Source organism: Malaya genurostris, chromosome 2 (assembly GCF_030247185.1).
Source record: "Malaya genurostris strain Urasoe2022 chromosome 2, Malgen_1.1, whole genome shotgun sequence".
NCBI lineage: Eukaryota > Metazoa > Arthropoda > Insecta > Diptera > Culicidae > Malaya > Malaya genurostris.
Genome location: NC_080571.1, coordinates 233,221,538 through 233,243,131, shown reverse-complemented (window position 1 = coordinate 233,243,131; position 21,594 = coordinate 233,221,538). Strand labels below are relative to the sequence as shown.

The 21,594-nt window shown below is 36.3% G+C and overlaps 2 protein-coding genes across 4 annotated transcripts in view; both read right to left on the bottom strand.

Annotated features, from left to right (window-relative positions):
• Positions 1-7,610, bottom strand: part of LOC131428140 (uncharacterized) — a 251,352-nt gene extending 243,742 nt beyond the window's left edge. For both annotated transcript variants that reach the window (XM_058591839.1, XM_058591840.1), the window contains exon 1: positions 6,642-7,610. In XM_058591839.1, coding sequence (XP_058447822.1) covers positions 6,642-6,753 — 112 coding nt within the window. In that variant the 5' untranslated portion in view covers positions 6,754-7,610. The remainder of the gene's footprint in view (positions 1-6,641) is intronic.
• Positions 7,611-18,806: 11,196 nt separating this feature from the next.
• Positions 18,807-21,550, bottom strand: LOC131428149 (protein brambleberry-like). Of its 2 annotated transcripts, XM_058591855.1 has the most exons (4): positions 21,279-21,550; positions 21,137-21,216; positions 20,106-21,071; positions 19,740-19,906 (listed from the first exon to the last, which is right to left on the bottom strand). In XM_058591855.1, exons 1-4 carry the CDS (start codon positions 21,314-21,316, stop codon positions 19,887-19,889), a joined length of 1,104 nt encoding a protein of 367 aa, XP_058447838.1. In that variant the 5' UTR covers positions 21,317-21,550; the 3' UTR covers positions 19,740-19,886. The 2 variants fall into 2 exon arrangements, with proteins under 2 accessions (XP_058447837.1, XP_058447838.1); XM_058591854.1 differs by having other exon boundaries at positions 18,807-21,071.
• Between the last annotated feature and the right edge of the window lie 44 nt (positions 21,551-21,594).

The following is a 21,594-nucleotide window of genomic DNA, read 5'->3' as shown; positions in this document are numbered from 1 at the left end:
GTCAACAAGAGAACCCAAAACGAATCCTCGTTTTTTTAGAAGGATGCGGAGCGCAATTAATCTTTCGTTACGTTTCCGTTCTCGAAGCGAACGATCAAGTTTTTTTTCTGCCTCTGAAGGTTCAGCGTTGGGCGCTATGTTTTCGGAATCGTTCTGTTCTCCTATCGATGTTGACAAAACTTGTGTGGTCATTGGAAGTGGCCGAATCTCTCCCTACTTTACATTGTGCCAAAAACCAGAAGGATATGCAGATTCGCAACATGTTGTGGAAAAAAAAGTTTGTAGGTACATGCTCGTTTGGGTCAATTGCGAATGCATTCAGTCGAGACCAGCTCCCCCTATGGCAGCCCTTCGATGCGTTTCTATTAGACTGTTGCAACATACCACGTATCATTGGAACATTTGTTGTGAAGTGGAAGTGCATATGGCCACGATTAATATCGCCCCGTTTTTTACAATTTATAAGGACGACGTGGGGGTAGAATTGAAATTTGTGAAAAATTCAAAGTTTTGAAAGATATGAAATTAGTTTTATTATGAAAAATTTTTTGTTCAACTGAATCTTGATTGTTGTGTTGAATTTTTGTCTTCACATAAATATGTTAACACGTTGACGAGAATTTTTTATTGCAAAACAGTTCTTCCGAAAAATAAACAATTTGATTCAAGGGGTTGTTACATTCGCGCCTAGGACCAGACCTGACAACTGGCATATATTTCCAGAAAAAAACATTTCTTTTCTTCATTTAAAAAAAACGATCAATCATAGTTACTTGAAAAGTTATGTGAATATTTTCCACCCTACTTTTTATAACATATTCAATAAGACACACTGCCTTAGCTCTAATACCGTTTTCGTTTTTGAACCTAGACGCGGGCGACTCTGACTCCTAGTAAAACGAACACGTGGTACGCGCCCTAAACAACTCATGAAAAAAAGAAAAAATAAAGAAACTTGCATGGATGCGTGGTGCGACCCGAGAAAATTTTTCAGAGCAAAACTACGCGATTGGAGTCCGATCTAAAGCGACCGCAGGTTGCTAAAACAAACATATCAAACGTTGTTTGGGCGGTCAGACCCTACTTTTCACGTAGGTTTTAATGGACTGCCATTTTAAAGCTGTTTAATGCACAATCCAGTAAAAATTATTTGATTCATATATAAAATGTAGTGTAGTACTCATATCACATTCAGATACCCGAAAACTGTTATTTTAAATATTGGTTGGAGATTTTCAAAATTTTATTTATAAATCATTAGGATTCTAATCATGGAAACATAAACATTTATTTCAGAAAATCTGCATAGAAGTTCTTCTTATTCTTCGCTTCTGTATGCTGTCACCTCACTTGAAATGACAACGATTGATGGCACAGCAAGTTGGGCTATATTTCCAGTTAATTTTCGTTTCTTTTCACTGGACTACAAGTGAAAATCTCAATGCGTGATTTTTCACTCGTTGAGGGTTCCACCGGAGGTGGCACAGAAGTTCAATGGCCGTAAAAACCACTGTTTCGTAAAAACCATACAATTAAAATAGATATCAATTGAATCAAAAATTTGATTGAAACCATCATCGATGTAAAAGTAAATTAGAATGCCTTGATTTTTCAATGAACTATACAACATATTAGAATTTACGCTTAGTTTTGCTTTCAAAATATATTGAAAAGTAAAGACCTGAGGAGTAACTTTATATTCAAATTCTTACTACAAATATGTGCATAGATGTACATATGTTTATCTGTTATTTATGAAAACTAGTGATGATACATATGCAGATTCATTTCTGAATTTTAATATTTCTAATTGCCGCAACAGATGTTCAAGGATTTTACTTATTATCAAATGTTAAATGGACATTTTTGAAATTTATATCTTTAGAGCACAAACTTTTATTTCTGCTCGCTAAAAAGCGATATTTTAAATACTGTCACTGCAACAGTTTGATTGAACAAACTTTTTCAAACCAGCATAAAATTTTAACCTGGCATCCCTGATGTGAACGGGATATGGCATTTGTACTAATATTAGTGTGTGCGCAAGAAGTACCTGTCAAAATGTTTGGCGCTAGTGTCTAAAAAATCATAACATTGGTAATATCTTCTTCAGGGCCGCCGAGAGGAAAAACCGGGCCGACTTCCGGTGAAACTCTCAACGGGTGAGCACGTTGCATCGTGTTAGTCCGGGGAAAATTCGAGTATTTCGCAAGAAAGAAAGGATTTTCAGCCGTACTTTGACGATTCGACGCAGCCACACAGCGAGATTTTCGCTTGTAGTCAAGTGAAAAGAAAGTCCACTGGACTATAAACGAAAATTAACTGGCAATATAGCCTTAGTTGCTGTGCCATCAATTCGGCGTCATCTCAAGTGAGGTGACGCCAACCAGAAAGGAAGAAGAAGAAGAAGAAGAAAAACCGGGCCCGGGATGATTTCAAAACGGACCCCCTTCGACCCTTCGAAAACACCTCTATCTTGGAGGATTGAACGAGAAGAAAAAGATCCTAAGGTATGTTCCACAGTGAGCAACAACAATAAAATACAATAATTACAGGCCCCTTTAAAAGTCCGGGCCTGATAAATTTGATTAGATAAAGTACAAGATTGGATTTTGGGCTGTGTCTAAATATGCCAGCTATTGAAGAATCCAACCAACTCTTTTGCGATCGCAGCGCTGCCCGAGTGGCGAGCTTTGAACTAAGCGATGGTGATAATTTTCAGATTTTGCTTGAAGATTCGAACAAAATGCAGGGTTTTTATTATTTTTTCTTATAAATCGAATACAAACATACAAAAACGTGTGAAAATTTGGTAAAAAAATCGATCATTAATGATTCAGTAACTTTCCGTGGTATGTTTGATTGATATTTATGGAGAAATCGTAACATGAAATACCAAATTCGAAGAAGTGAGGTTGGGTACTGTTTTCATATCTGGGATATTCTTTGTTTTTTGGGTTGGATTTTGAGATTAATTGATAAATTATGATCAAAAGTTTTATGACTAGTCTATTTACTCATGTTTTATCATCTAAATCAAATCTGTATGTGAACTGAAAATTTCAAATTTCATCCTAGATTGTCAAGAGTATAGGACATTTTGAAATCATATGTTTGATGACAACACGTGAATAATCGTTTTTCTTACCCATATTTGTAAGGTTTTGCAATCTGCATTCTTTCAAACTCAAGTAAATTGAAAAAATCATCAAAAATTTTTCTAAATACATGGGATATGTCAAAACAATCACCATAACGCTATCTCGTGGTGACCACGCTGATTGGATTGTTCAATTGGCGAAGCTTGCAAATTTCTGCTCAAATAAAAACATTTGAATCCGAATCTGGAGAGGTAAAAACTATGCTGAATTTTTTTTTCAAGCAAAACTATGGTATTCTGATCAGAGCATGCAAATATCAATTCATGTTGCCCTGTATTGACACAACTACGTATGTGGGATTTCAATTCTCGAAACATAGTAAAATCGGTATATAGAGAGCCAAAATTGCAGAACATTCTATCGTTTCCAAGTGTGGTATGAAGCCATTGTCAGAGAGCTTCTTTATTCTTACTTGAGGATATGAAGTGGTTTGTTTCGTGTTGATTTTGCGTTGTGGCTTCTTTCCATCTCAATCACCACAAAAGTCCTTTAAATATTCATTTTATCCCACCAATTTGTTCTGATTCCCCTGAAACTTGACCTTCTATTTCAACAGACTGCCCAATCCTGTTTGTAAGACTGTACTAGTTTCAGACATAATCTTCGGACGATATTGTGTTAACAAGATACAAATGCAATGCGAAGTTTAGTTTGAAACTGTTAGGATGAGAGTTGTTATAGTAAGTATAATTTTGCTCAAAAGCAAACATGCGAGAAATTTCATCTTTTCCGAAATCCATTCCGAAAACATATAGTTGATCGAAACGATCGGTTCATTCGAAAATCATAAACGAACAAACGGATAACGGTCGGTTGTTTGAATTTGAATTATCGTCATTTAAAATTAACCGTATGTTCCTCTCTCGGTAGTCGGTTGTCTAGAGATTGAAAATCGGAAGCTATTTAAACCCGTTAGCAATTTACCAATCTAGTCATCACATTACAAATTATTACAACCCAATTTCTCCAATTATGACAATGTTTAACACCACTTGTTGATGTACGATTCGTTTCGTTCTTGTGAAATAGTCTAGCGAAATTTCAGACATGAAACTCAAAATAAATCTGGTTTTTGTTGAGATGTGCCATTTCAAAAAGTCAACCATCAAACGATTCTACACATGCTGCACAATTTTGCAAAAAGCCTGAGTTTAACGAATTTCATGTCTAAATATCTTTAAACAACTGCTTCTAGGAGAATGCTTGTTATGAGCCAATTTGTGACTTTTGATTTGTAGAATCATATTCCAGTGTTTCAATGACTATTTATCGTCAAGAGCTTGAAGTTATGCAAATAGCATATAATTTACTTCAACAACGATTTCCCTCTTCAAGAAAAGGCGTTGATTGCAGTAACGTTGAATGTTGATTTCAATAACAAAATTGAAAGAAAATTATTTTCGAAAAATAGAGATGCTTTAATTTCGAAAATTTCAACCTTCTCTCAGTGTACATATTTTGGAAGTGTCCGATCGATTTTCTATAGGGCATCCAAATCGGAACCATTTTGCCATTTTTTTCTGTTGCTCAGTTCTAGAATTTCTTATTACACATTCTTTAGCTGCAGTTAAAACAAATTTTAAAAAATGGTCAATTACGCATAATGTCGATACTAATTCGATTGTTACCATGAAAACTTGAAAAAAATGAACAATTTCCCGCATAATATTTTTGTGTGATATTACTTTTAAGTTCGAAGCGAAGGTTCAAAAAGCATTATCAATATTGACCGAGAGATCAGCACAATCAGGAATGGCTTGACCAATGAGACGATTATTGGAACAATTACCCTACAGTATATGTTTTGATTTTTTTGTGTTACGAAGAAGATGTAAAGTAAAAACTAGTGATCTGAATAAGTTTCCCAGGGGTCTAAAAATCGTCTCCTAATAATTAACATATGTTCCTAATTGAAACTTTTAAATACAGTGACTAAGAGGCTCTGAGGAAACAGTTTATTTTGGAAAAGGAATCTCTAGCCTTCAATGGTTTAGACATCCTGGAGGGAAGCTTTTTAGAGAAAAAAATTGAGTTGTGAAATAGAAGACAACTTGGTTCAACAATGTAGCTACGAAAACCTCATTATTTTAATTATATCACTCTTTTTATGTTTTATTTTATCTTTACGGAAAATATTAGCTCAAATTCAGAATTTGTTCATCATACTCAGCTAACAGATCGGCTGAAAAGTTCGTATCGTTTCTATGAGAGGGCGCCACTAGAATTAAATCCATACCATTTTCAGTTAGTACCAACCTTCAAAAGATACGTGTATAAATTTGACAGCTGTCTGATTATTAGTTTGTGAGATATTGCATTTTGAGTGAAGCTACTTTTGTTATTGTGAAAAAAAAATGGAAAAAAAGGAATTTCGTGTGTTGATAAAACACTACTTTTTGATGAAAAAAAGTGCCGCCGATACCAAAAAATGGCTTGATGAGTGTTATCCAGACTCTGCACCGGGCGAAGCAACAATTCGCAAGTGGTTTGCAAAATTTCGTACTGGTCATATGAGCACCGAAGACGATGAACGCAGTGGACGTCCAAAAGAGGCTGTTACCGATGAAAACGTGAAGAAAATCCACAAAATGATTTTCAATGACCATAAAGTGAAGTTGATCGAGATAGCTGACACCCTAAAGATATCAAAGGAACGTGTTGGACATATTATTCAAGAATATTTGGATATGAGAAAGCTTTGTGCAAAATGGGTGCCGCGTGAGCTCACAATCGATCAAAAACAACAACGAATTGATGATTCTGAGCAGTGTTTGGAGCTGTTATTTCGAAATAAAACCGATTTTTTTCGTCGATATATAACAATGGACGAAACATGGCTCCATCATTCACTCCGGAATCCAATCGACAGTCAGCTGAGTGGACTGCACGCGATGAACCGAACCCAAAGCGTTATGGCGTTTGTATTTTGGGATTCGCATGGTATAATTTTCATCGACTACCTTGAAAAGGGAAAAACCATCAACAGTGACTATTATATAGCGTTATTAGAGCGTTTGAAGGACGAAATTTAAAAAAAAACGGCCTCATTTGAAGAAGAAAAAAGTTTTGTTTCATCAAGACAATGCACCGTGTCACAAGTCGATGAAAAACCATGCTGAAATTAAACGAATTGGGCTTCGAATTGCTCCCTCATCCACCGTATTCTCCAGATTTGGCCCCCCAGTGACTTTTTCCTGTTCTCAGACCTCAAGAGAATGCTCGCTGGTAAAAAATTTAGAAGCAATGAAAAGGTAATCGCTGAAACCGAGGCCTATTTTGAGGCAAAGGACAAATCGTACTACAAAAATGGTATCGAAAAGTTGGAAGATCGCTATAATCGCTGTATCGCCTCTGATGGCAATTATGTTGAATAATAAAAACGAATTTTGGCAAAAAAATGTGTGTTTCTATTAAACGATACGAACTTTTCAGCCGAACTGTTAAACAAGTGAAAGAACCTTATGTATTATATATACGAACCTATGGGAGCCACTAGACCTTCGAGTGACACACAGTCAGCAACCATCAGAAGATAAGATCCCAGAAGTAACACCAATACTGTGATTTTTTCAGCTAGTATCATAGTAGCCATGGTGTAATATTTGCGATATGAATAAATAAATAAATAAGCAAATAAATAATTGCAACAAAAAACACCAACGAATTGCTTAAAGTAGATAGAACAGAAACTTGGGCTGATTCTTGTTATCAGCCGTGGATATCTTCTCCTTTTGATTATCAGGTGACACTGCTATCAAATTAACCTAAATTCACACCACTGCTCTTTTGTAATGAATTTCTGCGCAACATATTCGTTGCACCCAATCGGGATCGGCTATAGTAGATACAGTGAAATAACACATGTTTCACCGAGTTGACCGAGTAATTTGGTGTTTATTTTCCTTACAAACTTTTATACTCTCACAGGACCCTTTTCTTTAGGTTTTTTTTTATTTAAATAACATCGTGCGTTATCAAACTATGGTGCAGTCCACAGCATCACATAACATTTTGCTTCTAAATATTACAATTTTCACACCACAATATTATTCTTCTCTGCATCACTTCAGTAATCTATTACATTTTCATCTCTAAATGGAATATTGTGTTTCCTTTCATTGCTTCACTGATAGCTTCTGGTTGATTTTACTCCCACAGCAGGATACCCTCGAGCGCGCGCTTTCCTCTTTATCTATATTTTTTGACTGACACGGGAATATTTTCCTTTTGACAGTAGAACGGACCAGCTTCCACCCCCGCACTGAACGATAGCTTGCGTACGGTGTAGAAAATATGCGGCTATCCTTACAGAATCCAATACTGCTCAGAAACCCTTCGCCCTCCCCCCCAAAAGAAAAGCCAATTCCGTGACAGGTCGCACACTAAAGCACAGATTGCTTGTCGACCAGCGGTCTAATACATTTCACTGTTCGAGGACAACTGACTGACGCTAGCAGAACGTGTCCAACTAGAAGCAGCAAGTGTAACACAAAGCAGAATTCATACCACCAAAATTCACGCAAACGCGAACCGAATAAGCTCTCTTTGTCCGTACGCTGTTCTCCCGTAACATTCTATGCTCCCGCTAGCTACGGTAATGTTGTTGTACAGCTACATCAAAACGAAGAAAAACATTAGAAGCCACACACTGAAAAAAAAAACGGAGAGAAGAGTATTATAGCGATTGAAATGAAAGCAAAATTGCAGCAATCAGGCTGCGAAATAGAAAAATATATCGAACACCAGAAAATCGTACGATTCATACAAACAGCAACTGATAAAAGACATTCGCATTAGCTAACAGTCTGAAATTCTGGCTTTCAATAATTTAATATAGCTGGATTGTAGGTGGCAGAATAGTTAAATTCTTAACTGCTACCTGCAGCACAGTATTTTTTCATAACATCCGGAACCAACACTCGGTAATTCCCCCTTATGAAACGACATATTTATATTTTTCTTTCTCACACTTTTCCGATCTCATTCATCAAAAAAGGGCGCTCTCTCGCGATGAGATACTTTTTCCGTTTTAAACAGCTTCTTTTTATGATGCGCCGGTATTGCATAATACATGGAAGTGAAAACATAAACAAAGGAACAACGAAAACAGTGGCTTATTATTTGAAACCCACTTTACTCTATTCTGCATTTTTTACTACGATACATATCATGCTGCTAAAATGTCTCAAAAGAGAGAAAAGTACTCACGAAGAGAGATAGAGAGCATTTTTATTTACAACATAATGTTGCGCGCATTATGGGCATTATAACGAAGACGTTGTTCTCTCTTTTTCAGGACACCAAAGAGCGGAGAATTTTGTTATGTTGTTCTAACATAAGTGAAAGAGAGATATTCAATATCGCACATTTATTACATAGATTGCATATAATAGGAATCCCTTATACCGGCACGCCATACCTATAATTTCTCCTATTGGTAACAGGTGTACGTACCCTATATGCAGAGGCTTTTTAATACATATTTTCAAACTTCTGATGGGTTTTATACGGTTTAATCAACAAAATACTTCTGTGTTTATACAATAGAACCGGATTGCGAATAAAAAATAATCTTAAGGTACTTCGAAACCGAGGCCGAATGTCATACCTTATGATCAAAAAAGAACCGGAATTTTAATTTTAAATTTCCCGCGCTTGTCCAATCGGTAAACTTTTATTCTCTCAACGTTGGCAACACTTTTATATACATTCTTTCAAATTTTGACGCATATCGTACGATTAGTTTTTGTTTGGCGTCTATACAAAGAAGTTGAAAAACTGCGTCACTATCTGCGTTGGAAATCATCTCTTTGGCCACATCAACACGACACTGCTTTTGAATGAAATTCAGCTTTTTTGGCACCAGCCGAGAAGCGACGCGTTTCAAACCCAAAACATCAGTTAAAATGTGTTCGGTTGATCCATAAGAGATGCCCAACAACACAGCAATCTCTCTAATCGGTACAGAACGATTTTGCAACACGATTTGCTTCGCCGATTCAATGTTTTCTTCAGTAACAGATGTTGTTGGGCGGCCATGGATCTCATCATGATCCAAGCTTGTACGACCACCTTTGAAGCGTTTATACCACTCGTATGCCTGTGTTTCCCTAGACACGATTCACCAAAGGCCTTTTCTAACATTTTCAACGTTTCGGAACACTTAAATCCATTTGCAATTTGTGTGTGTAGGTAACAAAAATGTGCACTCGATTTTCTCGGAGATGGCTGGACCGATTTGAATTCAAATGAAAGATCTCTTGTTCTCATAGGTTGCTATTGAATTTCATCTGTATCCGACTTCCGGTTCGGGAGTTACGGGGTAAAATTTGAGCAATTCCAGGAATTCCGACCTTCTCCGATTTGGATGAAACTTTGCACATGGCTTCAGTATGACAAACCATAAGTTTCCATCGATTCCCTACAACTTCTTCCTGAACGCCATTTTTGTACAATTAACGGTTTCCGAGTTACAACGATTCGAAAAAGGCAACTTTTGTGAAATTCAAAAATACATACGCCCTTTTTAAAAATCAGTCGTGAGTCGGATTGACCTCTCCATCGGTTCAAAACTTATGGTTTGCAAACTGAAGCCATGTGCAAAGTTTCATCCAAATCGGAGCAGGTCGAGTCTGATGATCTGCTAAGCATTTCTGGAATTACTCATGTGCAAAATGAACTAAATAAGTGTAAATGTAAAATGAATGTAAAGTATCTTTGTCCATTAGCCTGTTATTGAATTTTATACAGATCGAACTTTCTGCTCGGGAGTAGCAAGGCAAAATGTGCAAAAAGCTGAAAAAAGTGCACTCGATTTTCTCGGCGACCGGTCAACCGTGAATTACCATGGGGCAAGATTTGTTCTCTCAGAGAGTGTAAAGTATTTGAACGTGAATATCTCTTGTTGTAAATAACGTATAAATATCATTTTTGCCTTTCTCATATAGAAAACTTATGCAATCACTGTGAAAACTGACTTTTGAACCGAGGTCCGTTAGACCAATACCATTCAACTCAGTTCGTCGAGCACGTAAAATTTCTGTGTGTGCATATAACGTTCTTTTGCACCAACTTTTTTCGGAGATGGCTGAATTGATTTTCTCAAACTTAAATCCAAATGTAAGGTCTTGCGGTTCCATTTCAAATTCCTCCAAATTAGTGTAAAAATTCCAATTTCAAATAACTTAATCACTTTTCTCAAACACCGATCGATTTTTACAAGCTTAGATTTAAATTAATGGTTTTATATAAAACTTATGGTTCTATATAAAACTTTTGCATTTCATCAGGATCCGACTTCCGGTTTCGGAATTATAGGGTAAAACAAAATATTTAAAAGAAATTTCAAACTGGCCTCAAAACTACTCCATTTGATAGTCATTATCAGTAGACTGTCAAAAAACTGATCATTTTGGCATTAAAAATGCCTTACTCTTCACTATACGGGGCCGGGTGTCAATTAAAAGTTTCAAAAATAGCCGCGTAACCTTTTTGTGTCATAATTTTGAACGTTTATAACTCAGTCATTTGTTGATGGATTAACATAATTTAACAACCAATCGATTCGGAAACTTTTAACTTAAACATATATGACAACGTCGTTTCCGTATTTCAATAGCATAATATTGAAAAATGGTTAGAATCGACCTATGTTTTCATCCACCAATCCCAGTTGTACAAAATGACGTCAACTTCTTGTTCGGCATAGGAGGCTTTGCGTCATGCATGAAAAACACCGCATCGTTATGCGTAGTATGAAGATAAATCTATAAATATAGGCTGCACAATATTTCTTTGCCTAGTTGATGTTTGACTGTGAATGAAACAAGTAGCTCGTCCAGTGAGCTGATGACTTTTGTTAGTTTAAACAATGGAAGAATTGAAGAGTTTGTATTAAATTTTGCGTGAAAAATGAAATAAAGTGTAACCAAGTGTGCGAAATGTTACAGAGAGCCTACGGTGAGTCTGGTATGAAAAAAAAACAAGTGTTTACGAGTGGTATAAGCGTTTCCAAGATGGCCGCGAAGACGTTGAAGACGACGAACGCTCCGGTCGACCCAGCACGTCAATAATCGATGAAAATGTGGGAAAAGTGGAAAAAATGATTATGGATGATCGCCGAATCACTATTAGAGAAGTTGCTGATGAAGTTGGCATATCAGTTGGCTCATGCCATCATATTTTTTCAAATGTTTTGGGCATGAAACGAGTGGCAACAAAATTCGTTCCAAAACTGCTGAATTTTGATCAAAAAAACAAACGCATTACCATCGCTCAGGAGCTGTTAAACGACGTCAACGACGATCTAAATTTACTTGAAAGTGTCATAACTGGTGATGAAACATGGGTGTACGGTTATGATGTCGAAACAAAAGCACAATCGTCCACGTGGAAGCACCCAACGTCACCAAGAGTGAAAAAAGCACGTCAAGTTCGATCAAATGTCAAGGTTTTGCTTACTGTTTTTTTCGATTATAATGGCATAGTGCATAAGGAATTCTTGCCAAAAGGTCAAACCGTCAATAAGGAGTATTACCTTGAAGTAATGCGACGTTTGCGTGAAGCAAATCGAAAAAAACGCCCCGATTTATGTAAAAACAATTCATGGGTTTTGCACCACGATAACGCACCTGCTCATTCATCGTTGCTTATTCGTGATTTTTTGGCTAAAAACAAGACTTTAATCATGCCCAACCTCCTTATTCACCAGATATCGCTCTGTGTGATTTTTTCCTGTTCCCAAAGTAGTTCCCATGAAAGGACAGCGTTTTTCATCGATTGAAGAGATAAAGGCAGAATCGCTGAGAGTGCTACAGAGCATTACAAAAAGTGACTATCAGGGGTGTTTCGAAGACTGGAAAAAACGCTGGCATAAGTGTATTATATCTAGGGGGGATTACTTTGAAGGGGACCATATAGATGTAGACGAATAAATAAATATTTTTTTAGAAAAATGAGAATTCCGGGTACTTTTTGAACAGACCTCGTATATCATCTAGCTATTGAAGAACGGAATTAGCGTGGTTACTGATTCTTTTGAAATATTCCTTGTATTTAGCAAATTTTTGGTCGATTTTGCCATTAAAATTGCCTTACACTTCGCTTCCCGAGGCTGGGTGTCAATTTAAAACATGCAAAACTAATCGCGTAACATTTTTCTGTCATAATTTTGAACGCTTATAACTCAGTCATTTGTTGATGGATTTATATAATTCAACAACCAACCGATTCGGAAATATTTAACTTAAACTTATGAGATAACGTCATTTGAATATTTCAATTACAAACCATTGAAAAATTGGTTTGAATTGAGTATTTCATTTTGGTTCTCTGGTAACTATCTGGCCAATTTAGAATTATCGGCGATAGATTTTTTCTGATCTAATTTGCAGCGCTTGTTCCTCGATAATTTGTTAATGGATTTTTCTAATTTAAATGATTCCAAAGCTTTAATATTGTAGGCTTAAAAATGTTTTAATTTGTCAACGGATCGGTTTGCATACTTAAATCTTCATTCCCATACGAACAAAACGTGACAATGTGACTGAACAAGTTGTTGTCCCACCAGGAATTAAACGCTTCAAAAGATTCAAAAAATTAATTCTGAAACTTATCTAAAAGTGGCCTCCTCGGTTTAGTAGTATAAATGAGTTCCACAGGCTCACATATACAGTACAATTAGATGCAATATCATATAGTATCAAAGATAAACTCAAGGTAACTTTACCTGCGATTTTACATGTATCGTTTAAATAGGAACCCTCGTAGAATTTGGTAACCCGCCAGTTTCAGTTTAAATATTATTTGCTTCAAAACAATAAGCGTCTGATGGCTACACGCGTTGTAACTATGACCATGTTCATTCAGGTGTTAATAACATCAAGTTACAATATGAACAAAATTTCGGAATATTGTTGCGTATCCATACCGTATATTCCTAATATGCCAAAGCGAAAATCAATGTAAGTAACTAAATATTTTATGCGGACTGTTTCACATGTTTTCTTCCTCGTATTGTTGCCATATTATTTACCGACACCTTCCGAAGACTATCGTCGATTTTGAAGAAGGATTAATGAAATTACACTATTACTTACATTTTTCGTTAAAATAAATAAAATATTCTCTTGGATCGATTAACTGTTTATAAAATTAATAAGTTTGTACGTTTCTCGAAAATTATTATCGTAAAATAAAATAGTTTCATTTGTTCAGGCTTAAATCTTTAGGTTGTTTGTATCTAAAATTGAGCTTTCAAGCAACTTTGAATTCATCATAATTGACTTCTAGTTAAAGGACGTTATTCAAAAACTTAACAATTTCAAAATTTGTGGAAAAGGATCAAAATTGAATATAATCCATTATCAAGAAAGAATCTAATTGTCAATTTTATCATTCGCTAACAATCTATGCGCTTAAACTAGAGCAAGTTTGTAATTAGTCAATTTATGTTTTTAGTTCAGTGTATCATCATCATTATCATCTTTATTTTTGTATACGGTAATTCATGCGTGCAGAATCTTATGCTTTACAAAACTTTTTCAAAATAAGTTGTACTAGCTTGGATGTCTGCTCTCTGTGATAGTATATTATGATTTGAATAATCTTAATACTTTTATTCAATCATATAACCACAGTAATAAAAAGAACCGAGAGTACGGAACTCCCTTTAGAAATGATTTGGCTATGGAATGCGGAAATACTGACTTCTTGCAGGAAGTCGTCCTGCATAAAAACTCTCCACCGCCAAATTCACTCTATTCGTTTTTTATGTTTTGTCTTTTTTAAATATAAAGGAAATCACTGTGAAAATCGTTTCTCAAACCGAGGCTCGGAGATCCGAGTGGTATATAACAAATCAGTTCGTTGGGATTACGAAATATCTCTGTGTGTTTGTGCACAACTATGCACTTGATTTTCTCGGAAATGGCTGGACCGATTTTCACAAACTTAGATTCTTATGAATGGTCTTGTGGTAATAGCATTGAGAGCTATTGAATTTTATTCGGTTTCGGAATTACATGACACTAAAGAAACGAACAAAATCCTTCGAGCTAGCCGTATGATTTCGAGCAAACCTGGTTAGTTGATATTCAAAAACAAATGATTTCGGCTATCCTCCCGAAATAATCAGAAACAGAAACGAAAAAAGGTTTGAGATATATTATGGGGCTGTTGATCCTGTAGATTACACTGTGAGATAGAGGTTTTGAATGTTACGTGAATTTTCTTGAATTGAGGATTACAAATCATATGATGTTATTTTGTGGAAATTATGAAAGTTAAAAACCGTTATAAGGGTTAGAGGGGATAAACGAGTTACGATGAGTTACTTTCAAGGAAGTTATAGATGTTACAAAGTGCTATATACGTCACAAGTCTGTTTTGAAAGTTATATACGTTACGAAGCGTTACATGCGTTACTTTTTTGTTAATCATAGGCGTTACGAAGCGTTACATGCGTTACTTTTTAGTAAGTCATAGGTGTTACGAAACGATATTTTTAAAGTTGAAGGCGTTATAAAGCGTTACATCGTTACTTTTTTGTAAGCTATAGGCGTTACGATGCGCTACATTTTTGTAAGTTATAGGCGTTACATGTGTTACTTTTGTGTAAATTATAAGCGTTACGAAGCGTTACCTTTGTGTAATGTATAGGCGTTACGAAGCGTTGCATGCGTTACTGATCTTGAAAGTTAAAGACGTTACGAAGCGTTACATTCGTAATATTTTTGTAAGTTATAGGCCTTATGAAGCGTCTACGTGCTACATTTTTGTGAGTTATTGGCGTTACGAATCGTTACATGCGTTACTTTTTTGTGAATCATAGGCGTTGCGGTATTTTTGGTAAGTTATAGGCGTTACGGAGCGTTACGAAGCGTTACTTTTTTGAAAGTTATAGATTTTACGAAGGATTACATGTGTTACATGTTATGACATTACAAAGCGTTTTCAAGCGTTACTTTTTGTAAGTTACTGGCGTCACGAAACGTGACATGCGTTAGCTTTTTTTGTGATTTGTAGGCGTTACGTGTGTTATTCTTTTGTGAATAACAGGCGTTACGGAGTGTTACATTGCGTTACTATTTTGTAAGTTATAAGCGTAACAAATCGTTACATGCGTAACTCTTTTTGTGAGTTTTAGGTGTCACAAAACGTTACACCGCGAGATAGAAATTTTGAGAGTTTGTAATGCTTGCTTCATTTAGAATTGGAACAAATTTTGCTCATATTGTGGCGCTCCTGGTGGACGGATTTGGAAGTTCTTGTAGCCCACGTGTCGGGAATTTTGTCAGCTTCACGTATGATTTCTGATATTTCGCAAATCGACTGTACTTTGTAAACAATGAACATAGAAGCCGAAAAAAGGGAAAAAATTGTGCACAGTTATTTGGAAAATCCATTGTGGTCTGCATCTAGGCTTCCTAAACAACTGATATTGTCCAGAAATACCATATGGCGCGTTATCAAACGGTATAAGGAAACATTGACGACGATTCGGAAGCCTCAAGCCAATCGTCGGAGTGGAACTGTCGACCGGAAACTGCGTGGTAAGATTTTGAAGACGATTAAGAGGAATCCTAATCTGTCAGATCGTGATTTGGCCAGAAAAATCGGTGCTGCCCATAGTACCGTGAGGAGAAAACGACTCCGGGAAGGAATAAAGTCGTATCGAGCTAGCAAACATCCAAATCGGGCCATAAAACAAAATAGTGTGGTCAAAATTCGTGCTCGGAAACTCTATGATCAGGTGCTGACCAAGTTCGACGGGGTCTTCTGATTGACGATGAAACCTATGTCAAGACTGATTTCGGGCAAATCCCAGGTCAAAAATTTTGCTTGGCAACGGCTCTGGGGGATGTTCCAGCCAAATTTAAATTTGTTTTTGGCGACAAATTTGCAAGAAAATTTATGATTTGGCAGGGCCTTTGCAGCTGTGGCAAAAATCGAAAGTTTTCGTTACAAATAAGACAATGACATCGGAACTATATCAAAAAGAGTGTCTCCTAAAACGAATTTTGCCGTTCATACGATCCCACGACCATCCCGTAATGATTTGGCAAGCTGTCATTACGGCAAAGTCGTTCAAGAATGGTATGCAGAGAAAGGGTTCCAGTTTGTTCCGAAAAACCTTAACCCACCTAACTGCCCCCAGTTCCGCCCTACACACTTAATCTCGTTCGGTAATTCTTCTTTTGACGAGTTTTGAACAGCCGAACTACCGTATATTTCCATTCTACTGATATATCAGCACAAATGAACATTTATTGACAGCAGTACCTCAAGGTACCGCAGTGATAAAACGTGCATTTTACCGAAAAAATCACCTACCGAGATTTGAACAGCTGAGGTCGGTAATCCAATTTAAGTGTGTACACACTTAATTTCGTTCGGTAATTCTTCCACATTTTGACGAGTTTTGAACAGCCGAACTACCGAACATTCTCATTCTACTGATATATCAGCACAAATGAACATTTGTTGACAGCAGTACCTTAAGGTACCGCTGTGATGAAACGTTATTTTTACCGAAAAGATCTCCTACCGAGATTTGAACAGCTGAGGTCGGTAACCCAATTTAAGTGTGTATTGAGAAATACTGGGCAATCATGAAGAGGAGACTCAAGGCAACGGGAAAGGTTGTCAAAGACATCAGTCAGATGACGACCTGGTGGAATAATATAGCTAAAACGATGGACGAAGAAGGTGTGCGCCGCCTAATGAGGCGTGTTACAGGAAAAATTCGAGAATTCCTTCGAAACCGTGACGAATAATTTTATCCGTATTTTTTCTTAAAAGTATGAAGAAAACGCTACATTTGTATAAAAAAGATCTTGAATTCAATAATAAATATCTGAAATACAGGCAATTGTCTTTGTTCCAATTCTATCTGAAGCAAGCTTTACGTGATGGTCAAAACTCCACTACCGATAAAGCACGCAGCGGCAGGTCCTACGAAGCAGAACAGAGTCAAAACAACATGAAATGGGGGATGTTATCACCGCTGAGCAATCCAAACATGTCGGTTTCATTCCCCCCAATACTGACAAAGGAAATGAAAGGAACGTTGATGAAATTTAGGAGAAGAAGGAATAAAAACAAAACAAGTTAGCGTGGATTAAAAAGTTGTGCAAGCGAGTGAAAAGGTTATACCACTGAATTTTTAAATGATTAATTTGCTAAAGGTGTCGGTGAAATAAAATATTGGAAAATTGTAGGTCGTAAGTAATTAAAACAAAGTTTGGAATTGATAATATGTTACGTTATAGAATCTAGTCGGAGAGAATTCGTATCCAACGTGAAAGTTAGCAAAGTGTGCAAGAAGATAAGAATAACTGTTTCTTGTAAGTTAAGCAAACAAATATGTATTGAATTGATTATCAAGTAATTATAAATTACATTTGCAGTTTGAGCTGCACGAAAAGGTTGCTTCAAATTGAGTTCGTTTTCATCCGAACAGGAGATAAAACAGATTTTTTCGCCCTAGCGCTCATAATCCAAAGTCCGCCACTGTGACAATTCAATCAAAGCTAGAAAATCTCCAATGAACCTAATAGCGGTAACGGGAGGGTCTACGACAACTACTACAGTTGGTCTTGAAGTATTTTTACCAGATTTGAATCTGAGAGCGTCAAAAGGTCATGTTACATACATAGCTCTGACAGAAAATTTCAAACATAACTATCGCATGGCGACTATTTAGCGTGCTGAGTATTATAAAGATTTGATTGCGTTGTTCGGTAACTTTTTTGACAAAAACTTTCTGTAATCAATACAAATAATCGATTTTTCGGTACATGAATTTTGATTTACAAAAATTATGCAAATTTTTGCTATCGAGGCTTGAACAGCTGAGATCGGTAATCCTATGTAAGTGTGTTTAAATTGGTTTACCGATCTCAGCTGTTAAATTTTTGGTAGGTGATTTTTTTTACAAAAAAAACGTTTCAGCGCTGTCAAAGCGGTACTGCTGTCAAAGCAAAGTCTTGGCATTACATTCTTTTTGTAGAATTTTGCTTTTGTGTTTCAACAGACTTCGCAGCTGATTCTTAGCGTACAGAACTATTGCATGGCTAGTACTATGGATCCTACTGACACTAAGAATCCTTTCATGTCGGGGGTCGAACATACGACAACTGGCTTGTAAGACCAGCGTCCTATGCATTAAACCGCCAACCCGGGACAGTCACCAAAAATAAACATTTGTGGACAGCAGTACCTCAAGGTACCGCTGTAATTAAACGTTATTTCTACTGAAATAATCACCTACCGCGACTTCAACAGCTTAGATCGGTAATCCAATTTAAGTGTGTACAAATCTCCAAATAAGCATATAGGAGTTATAGCTAAAACAATCTATCTAAAAATGCAAGAAAACAAAATTCCAATCTAGAAATTGTGAAACTGTGATATTTAAATTACACGGTTCGATTATTACCTTTTATCGAATTTTTATGTACTGCTATTGTTATGATAATAGAAAGTATCTTAACAATACCAATAGGAAGCGTATATACAAGTCTATTTTAATAAAATTTCTATTATGTTATTATGAAATATTGTTATAGTCAAAGAATACCATAAAACCTTTTTGAAAAAACAAATGAATATGATTTGAAAATAGATTCAATAAGTACAAGATAATTAACTTCTGCAATATGCATTTATTGAGTTCCCAATTAACATGTTTTAGAAACAAAACAATGTATAACAACTTATTTACTGTAGAAAAAAAATCAAACCTAAGCCTACACAGAAACCATACCCTACCCTATTAGCGAACGAAACATGTTATGTATTGGCTCTGCATTATTTAGCTATGTGCGAGGATACAAGATGATGTTGGATCTAAATTATTCTAAATTACTTTTAACGAAACGTAAATGGATTAACAACTACAACTATCCCTGTTATTGTACATTGGAAATCTTATTTAACCTAAAAAGAAAACATTACTGTTTAAAAGCAATAGACTGGTAAGTTCAAATCAATCTATAACGAGATCGGCATTAAGTCAGCTAGAATTGATTGCTCTCAAACACTAGAATTATTACGTTATAAGCTAGACTTGTTATTTCATTAATCCTTTTCAAACTATTTTTTATATCAAACAATTTGAAATAAATCCTATTAAATTGTGGCATTGCCTAGTTTAACTTAATACCGATCTTTACATATAATAACTAGTTGCATTTGTCGATTTATATTTTGTTATTTACTTTTAATAAATAAAAGAATATTTTGTCGATCATAATATAAAAATCTATCCAAAGCAGCACTTAGTCCTAAGTTACGAAGAAAATTGATTTCACAATCCTCTTTGATCGTGGATCCTACAAAAGTCTCTCCCCATTAGAGCCACACTTCTACACTGTTCACCGCGAAGCGTTCTTGCGTTGCATTGAGGTCGATCTTCATTAGTTACATGGTCGAAGGGAGTTGTACTGCGACTTAATCTATTAGCGAGTGGAGTAACAGAACGCTCTCTAGAAAATCTAGACCGAAAAGAATTCAAGTATGACACAGTATCATTTGTATCCGTTTCCTCGCCGTCCTCTTCCCGATTATTTTGTTCGGCTGAGGAAGCTGCTATGTTCGAGCGACGTGTGGGATTAGTTTCTGGTGCTAATGAAGCTTCCCTTTGCTGTCGTCGTTGCGGATTCGACTGGCCTTCACTCATTTGAAGCACATCTCCCGGGTAAAATCGGAGTGCTACACGACATATTAAATCAGCCACAATGAAACTAGAGAGAATAATCGTTAGTCGTAGGACATTAGAGTCAAACAAATCCAAAAGAAATCCAAGTAGATTGCCTGGTACAATCAAAATGAAAAAAAATCGTACAAACTTATCTGCTCCAACGAAAGACAAGCAAATCATTCCAAAAAGAAGGTAGCAAAAATGAATCACAATAGAATTGATTTTCTGAAGAACATACTCACTACCACCGATTTTATCAGTAATCCATGATAGTTTCTGATCAAAATCCTTCTGAAGTGAACTAATTGCTGTCAACATGTTAGTTATAGTGCTATTAAATTTCTCTAATTGATCCAGAGTGTACTGAAACTGCTGTTCTGCAGCTCGATGATGTACAATGAAATGGGAATTAGTTTCATCTATCTTAGATGCTACTGCCATTGCATTTTTCTGCAAATTTTCCATATCCGATAATAAGGAGGCATGGTTTAATTTACTTCTCTTTGACTGTACTTCGAGTTGTTTAACGCTATCATCGATCCTATTTCGCAAATCAGTAAGTAATACAGCAACTTCCTGCTGTCCGGCGCGAATTAAACTTTTCTCGCGAACAAGTTCCCTGAAATTTGATTCTACCTTCGCTCGATGAGCCTCGGATAACTTCATAATATTGCCCTGCTGACTAATTATCTTATCATTGTTTGAAGACATTTCATCAATTGCTTCTTGGGTAACGCTTCTTAACTCATTCTGATTCTCGGCTAATTGTCCCATCATTTGTATCTGTTCATGAGCGGTATTCATTAGCTTGTTGACCGTCATTTCCGTTAAACCACGAAATTGATCGTGCCTTACGCTTGCACATACTGCTTTCGCTCGGTTTGTTATAAGATGATAAGCGTTCCAGGTATCCGGATCCATAGCAGTAGTGCACTCTTTCAACGACATACGTTCGTCACATTGATAGATCCTCCGGCCCTCCGAATCAGACTGACAATTAAGCAACATTACTGCCAGCTTTCCCAGCTGTTCTGCGTCCAACTGCTGGCAAGACTTTTTCAGTTTTAGAATCACCCGATGATGACACATGTCTAATTTCGACAGATTTGCTCCAATCCATTTGGAAGCTTCACGTACAAAGGCCTCGTCACCTTCGGACAGCTCATAAGGGATGGTCGGAAAAACGTCTAGTGCAGTATTGTGGATATCTGAAAAAATACGATATGCTAAAATGTCACGTCTCATATTAAGCATATTCGTGTATCAACTTTACCTTGTGGGGGCCAGATGTAATCTAGAAACGAAGCGTATGTTCCAAATGATGTAAGAAACAATAATACGATAAGAAGAATCCTGTAAAATTGTGTAGATACAAGAAATTAGTATCGGTCTCTTCTTAAAACTCTGCAGCCTACCGAAGAATAGGAGCCACAACGCATGTGTCCTTTGCCATCTTAAAATGTGTCAGGATCAAGTTTTCAAGCGGGTTTAGTGTGCAACATTACTTGAGGTTAAAAATAGCACCGTCGCGACGTCGACATTGGAAAAAAATGGTAAGGATTTCCAAATCACTATTTTTGGAACTTTAGATTACAGTTCAAACAAAATTTAGATGTACACATTCAATTTTTCAACCAAACACAAAATATACAAAATAAAAACAAAATATAAGTAACTTTTGCGCGGAAAACTGAGATAATAGTTAATTGACAGTCTACTTCTGTATCTATC

What these genes read in the sequence shown, in the direction of transcription:
- LOC131428149 (XM_058591854.1), bottom strand. Translation starts at nt 21,316, where the DNA reads ATGGCAAAGGACACATGCGTTGTGGCTCCTATTCTTCG. An exon ending in GTTGTGGCTCCTATTCTTCG is followed by an intron (nt 21,217 to 21,278) that starts GTAGGCTGCAGA and finishes ACAATTTTACAG; the next exon opens with GATTCTTCTTATCGTATTAT. An exon ending in TTACATCTGGCCCCCACAAG is followed by an intron (nt 21,072 to 21,136) that starts GTAAAGTTGATA and finishes GTATTTTTTCAG; the next exon opens with ATATCCACAATACTGCACTA.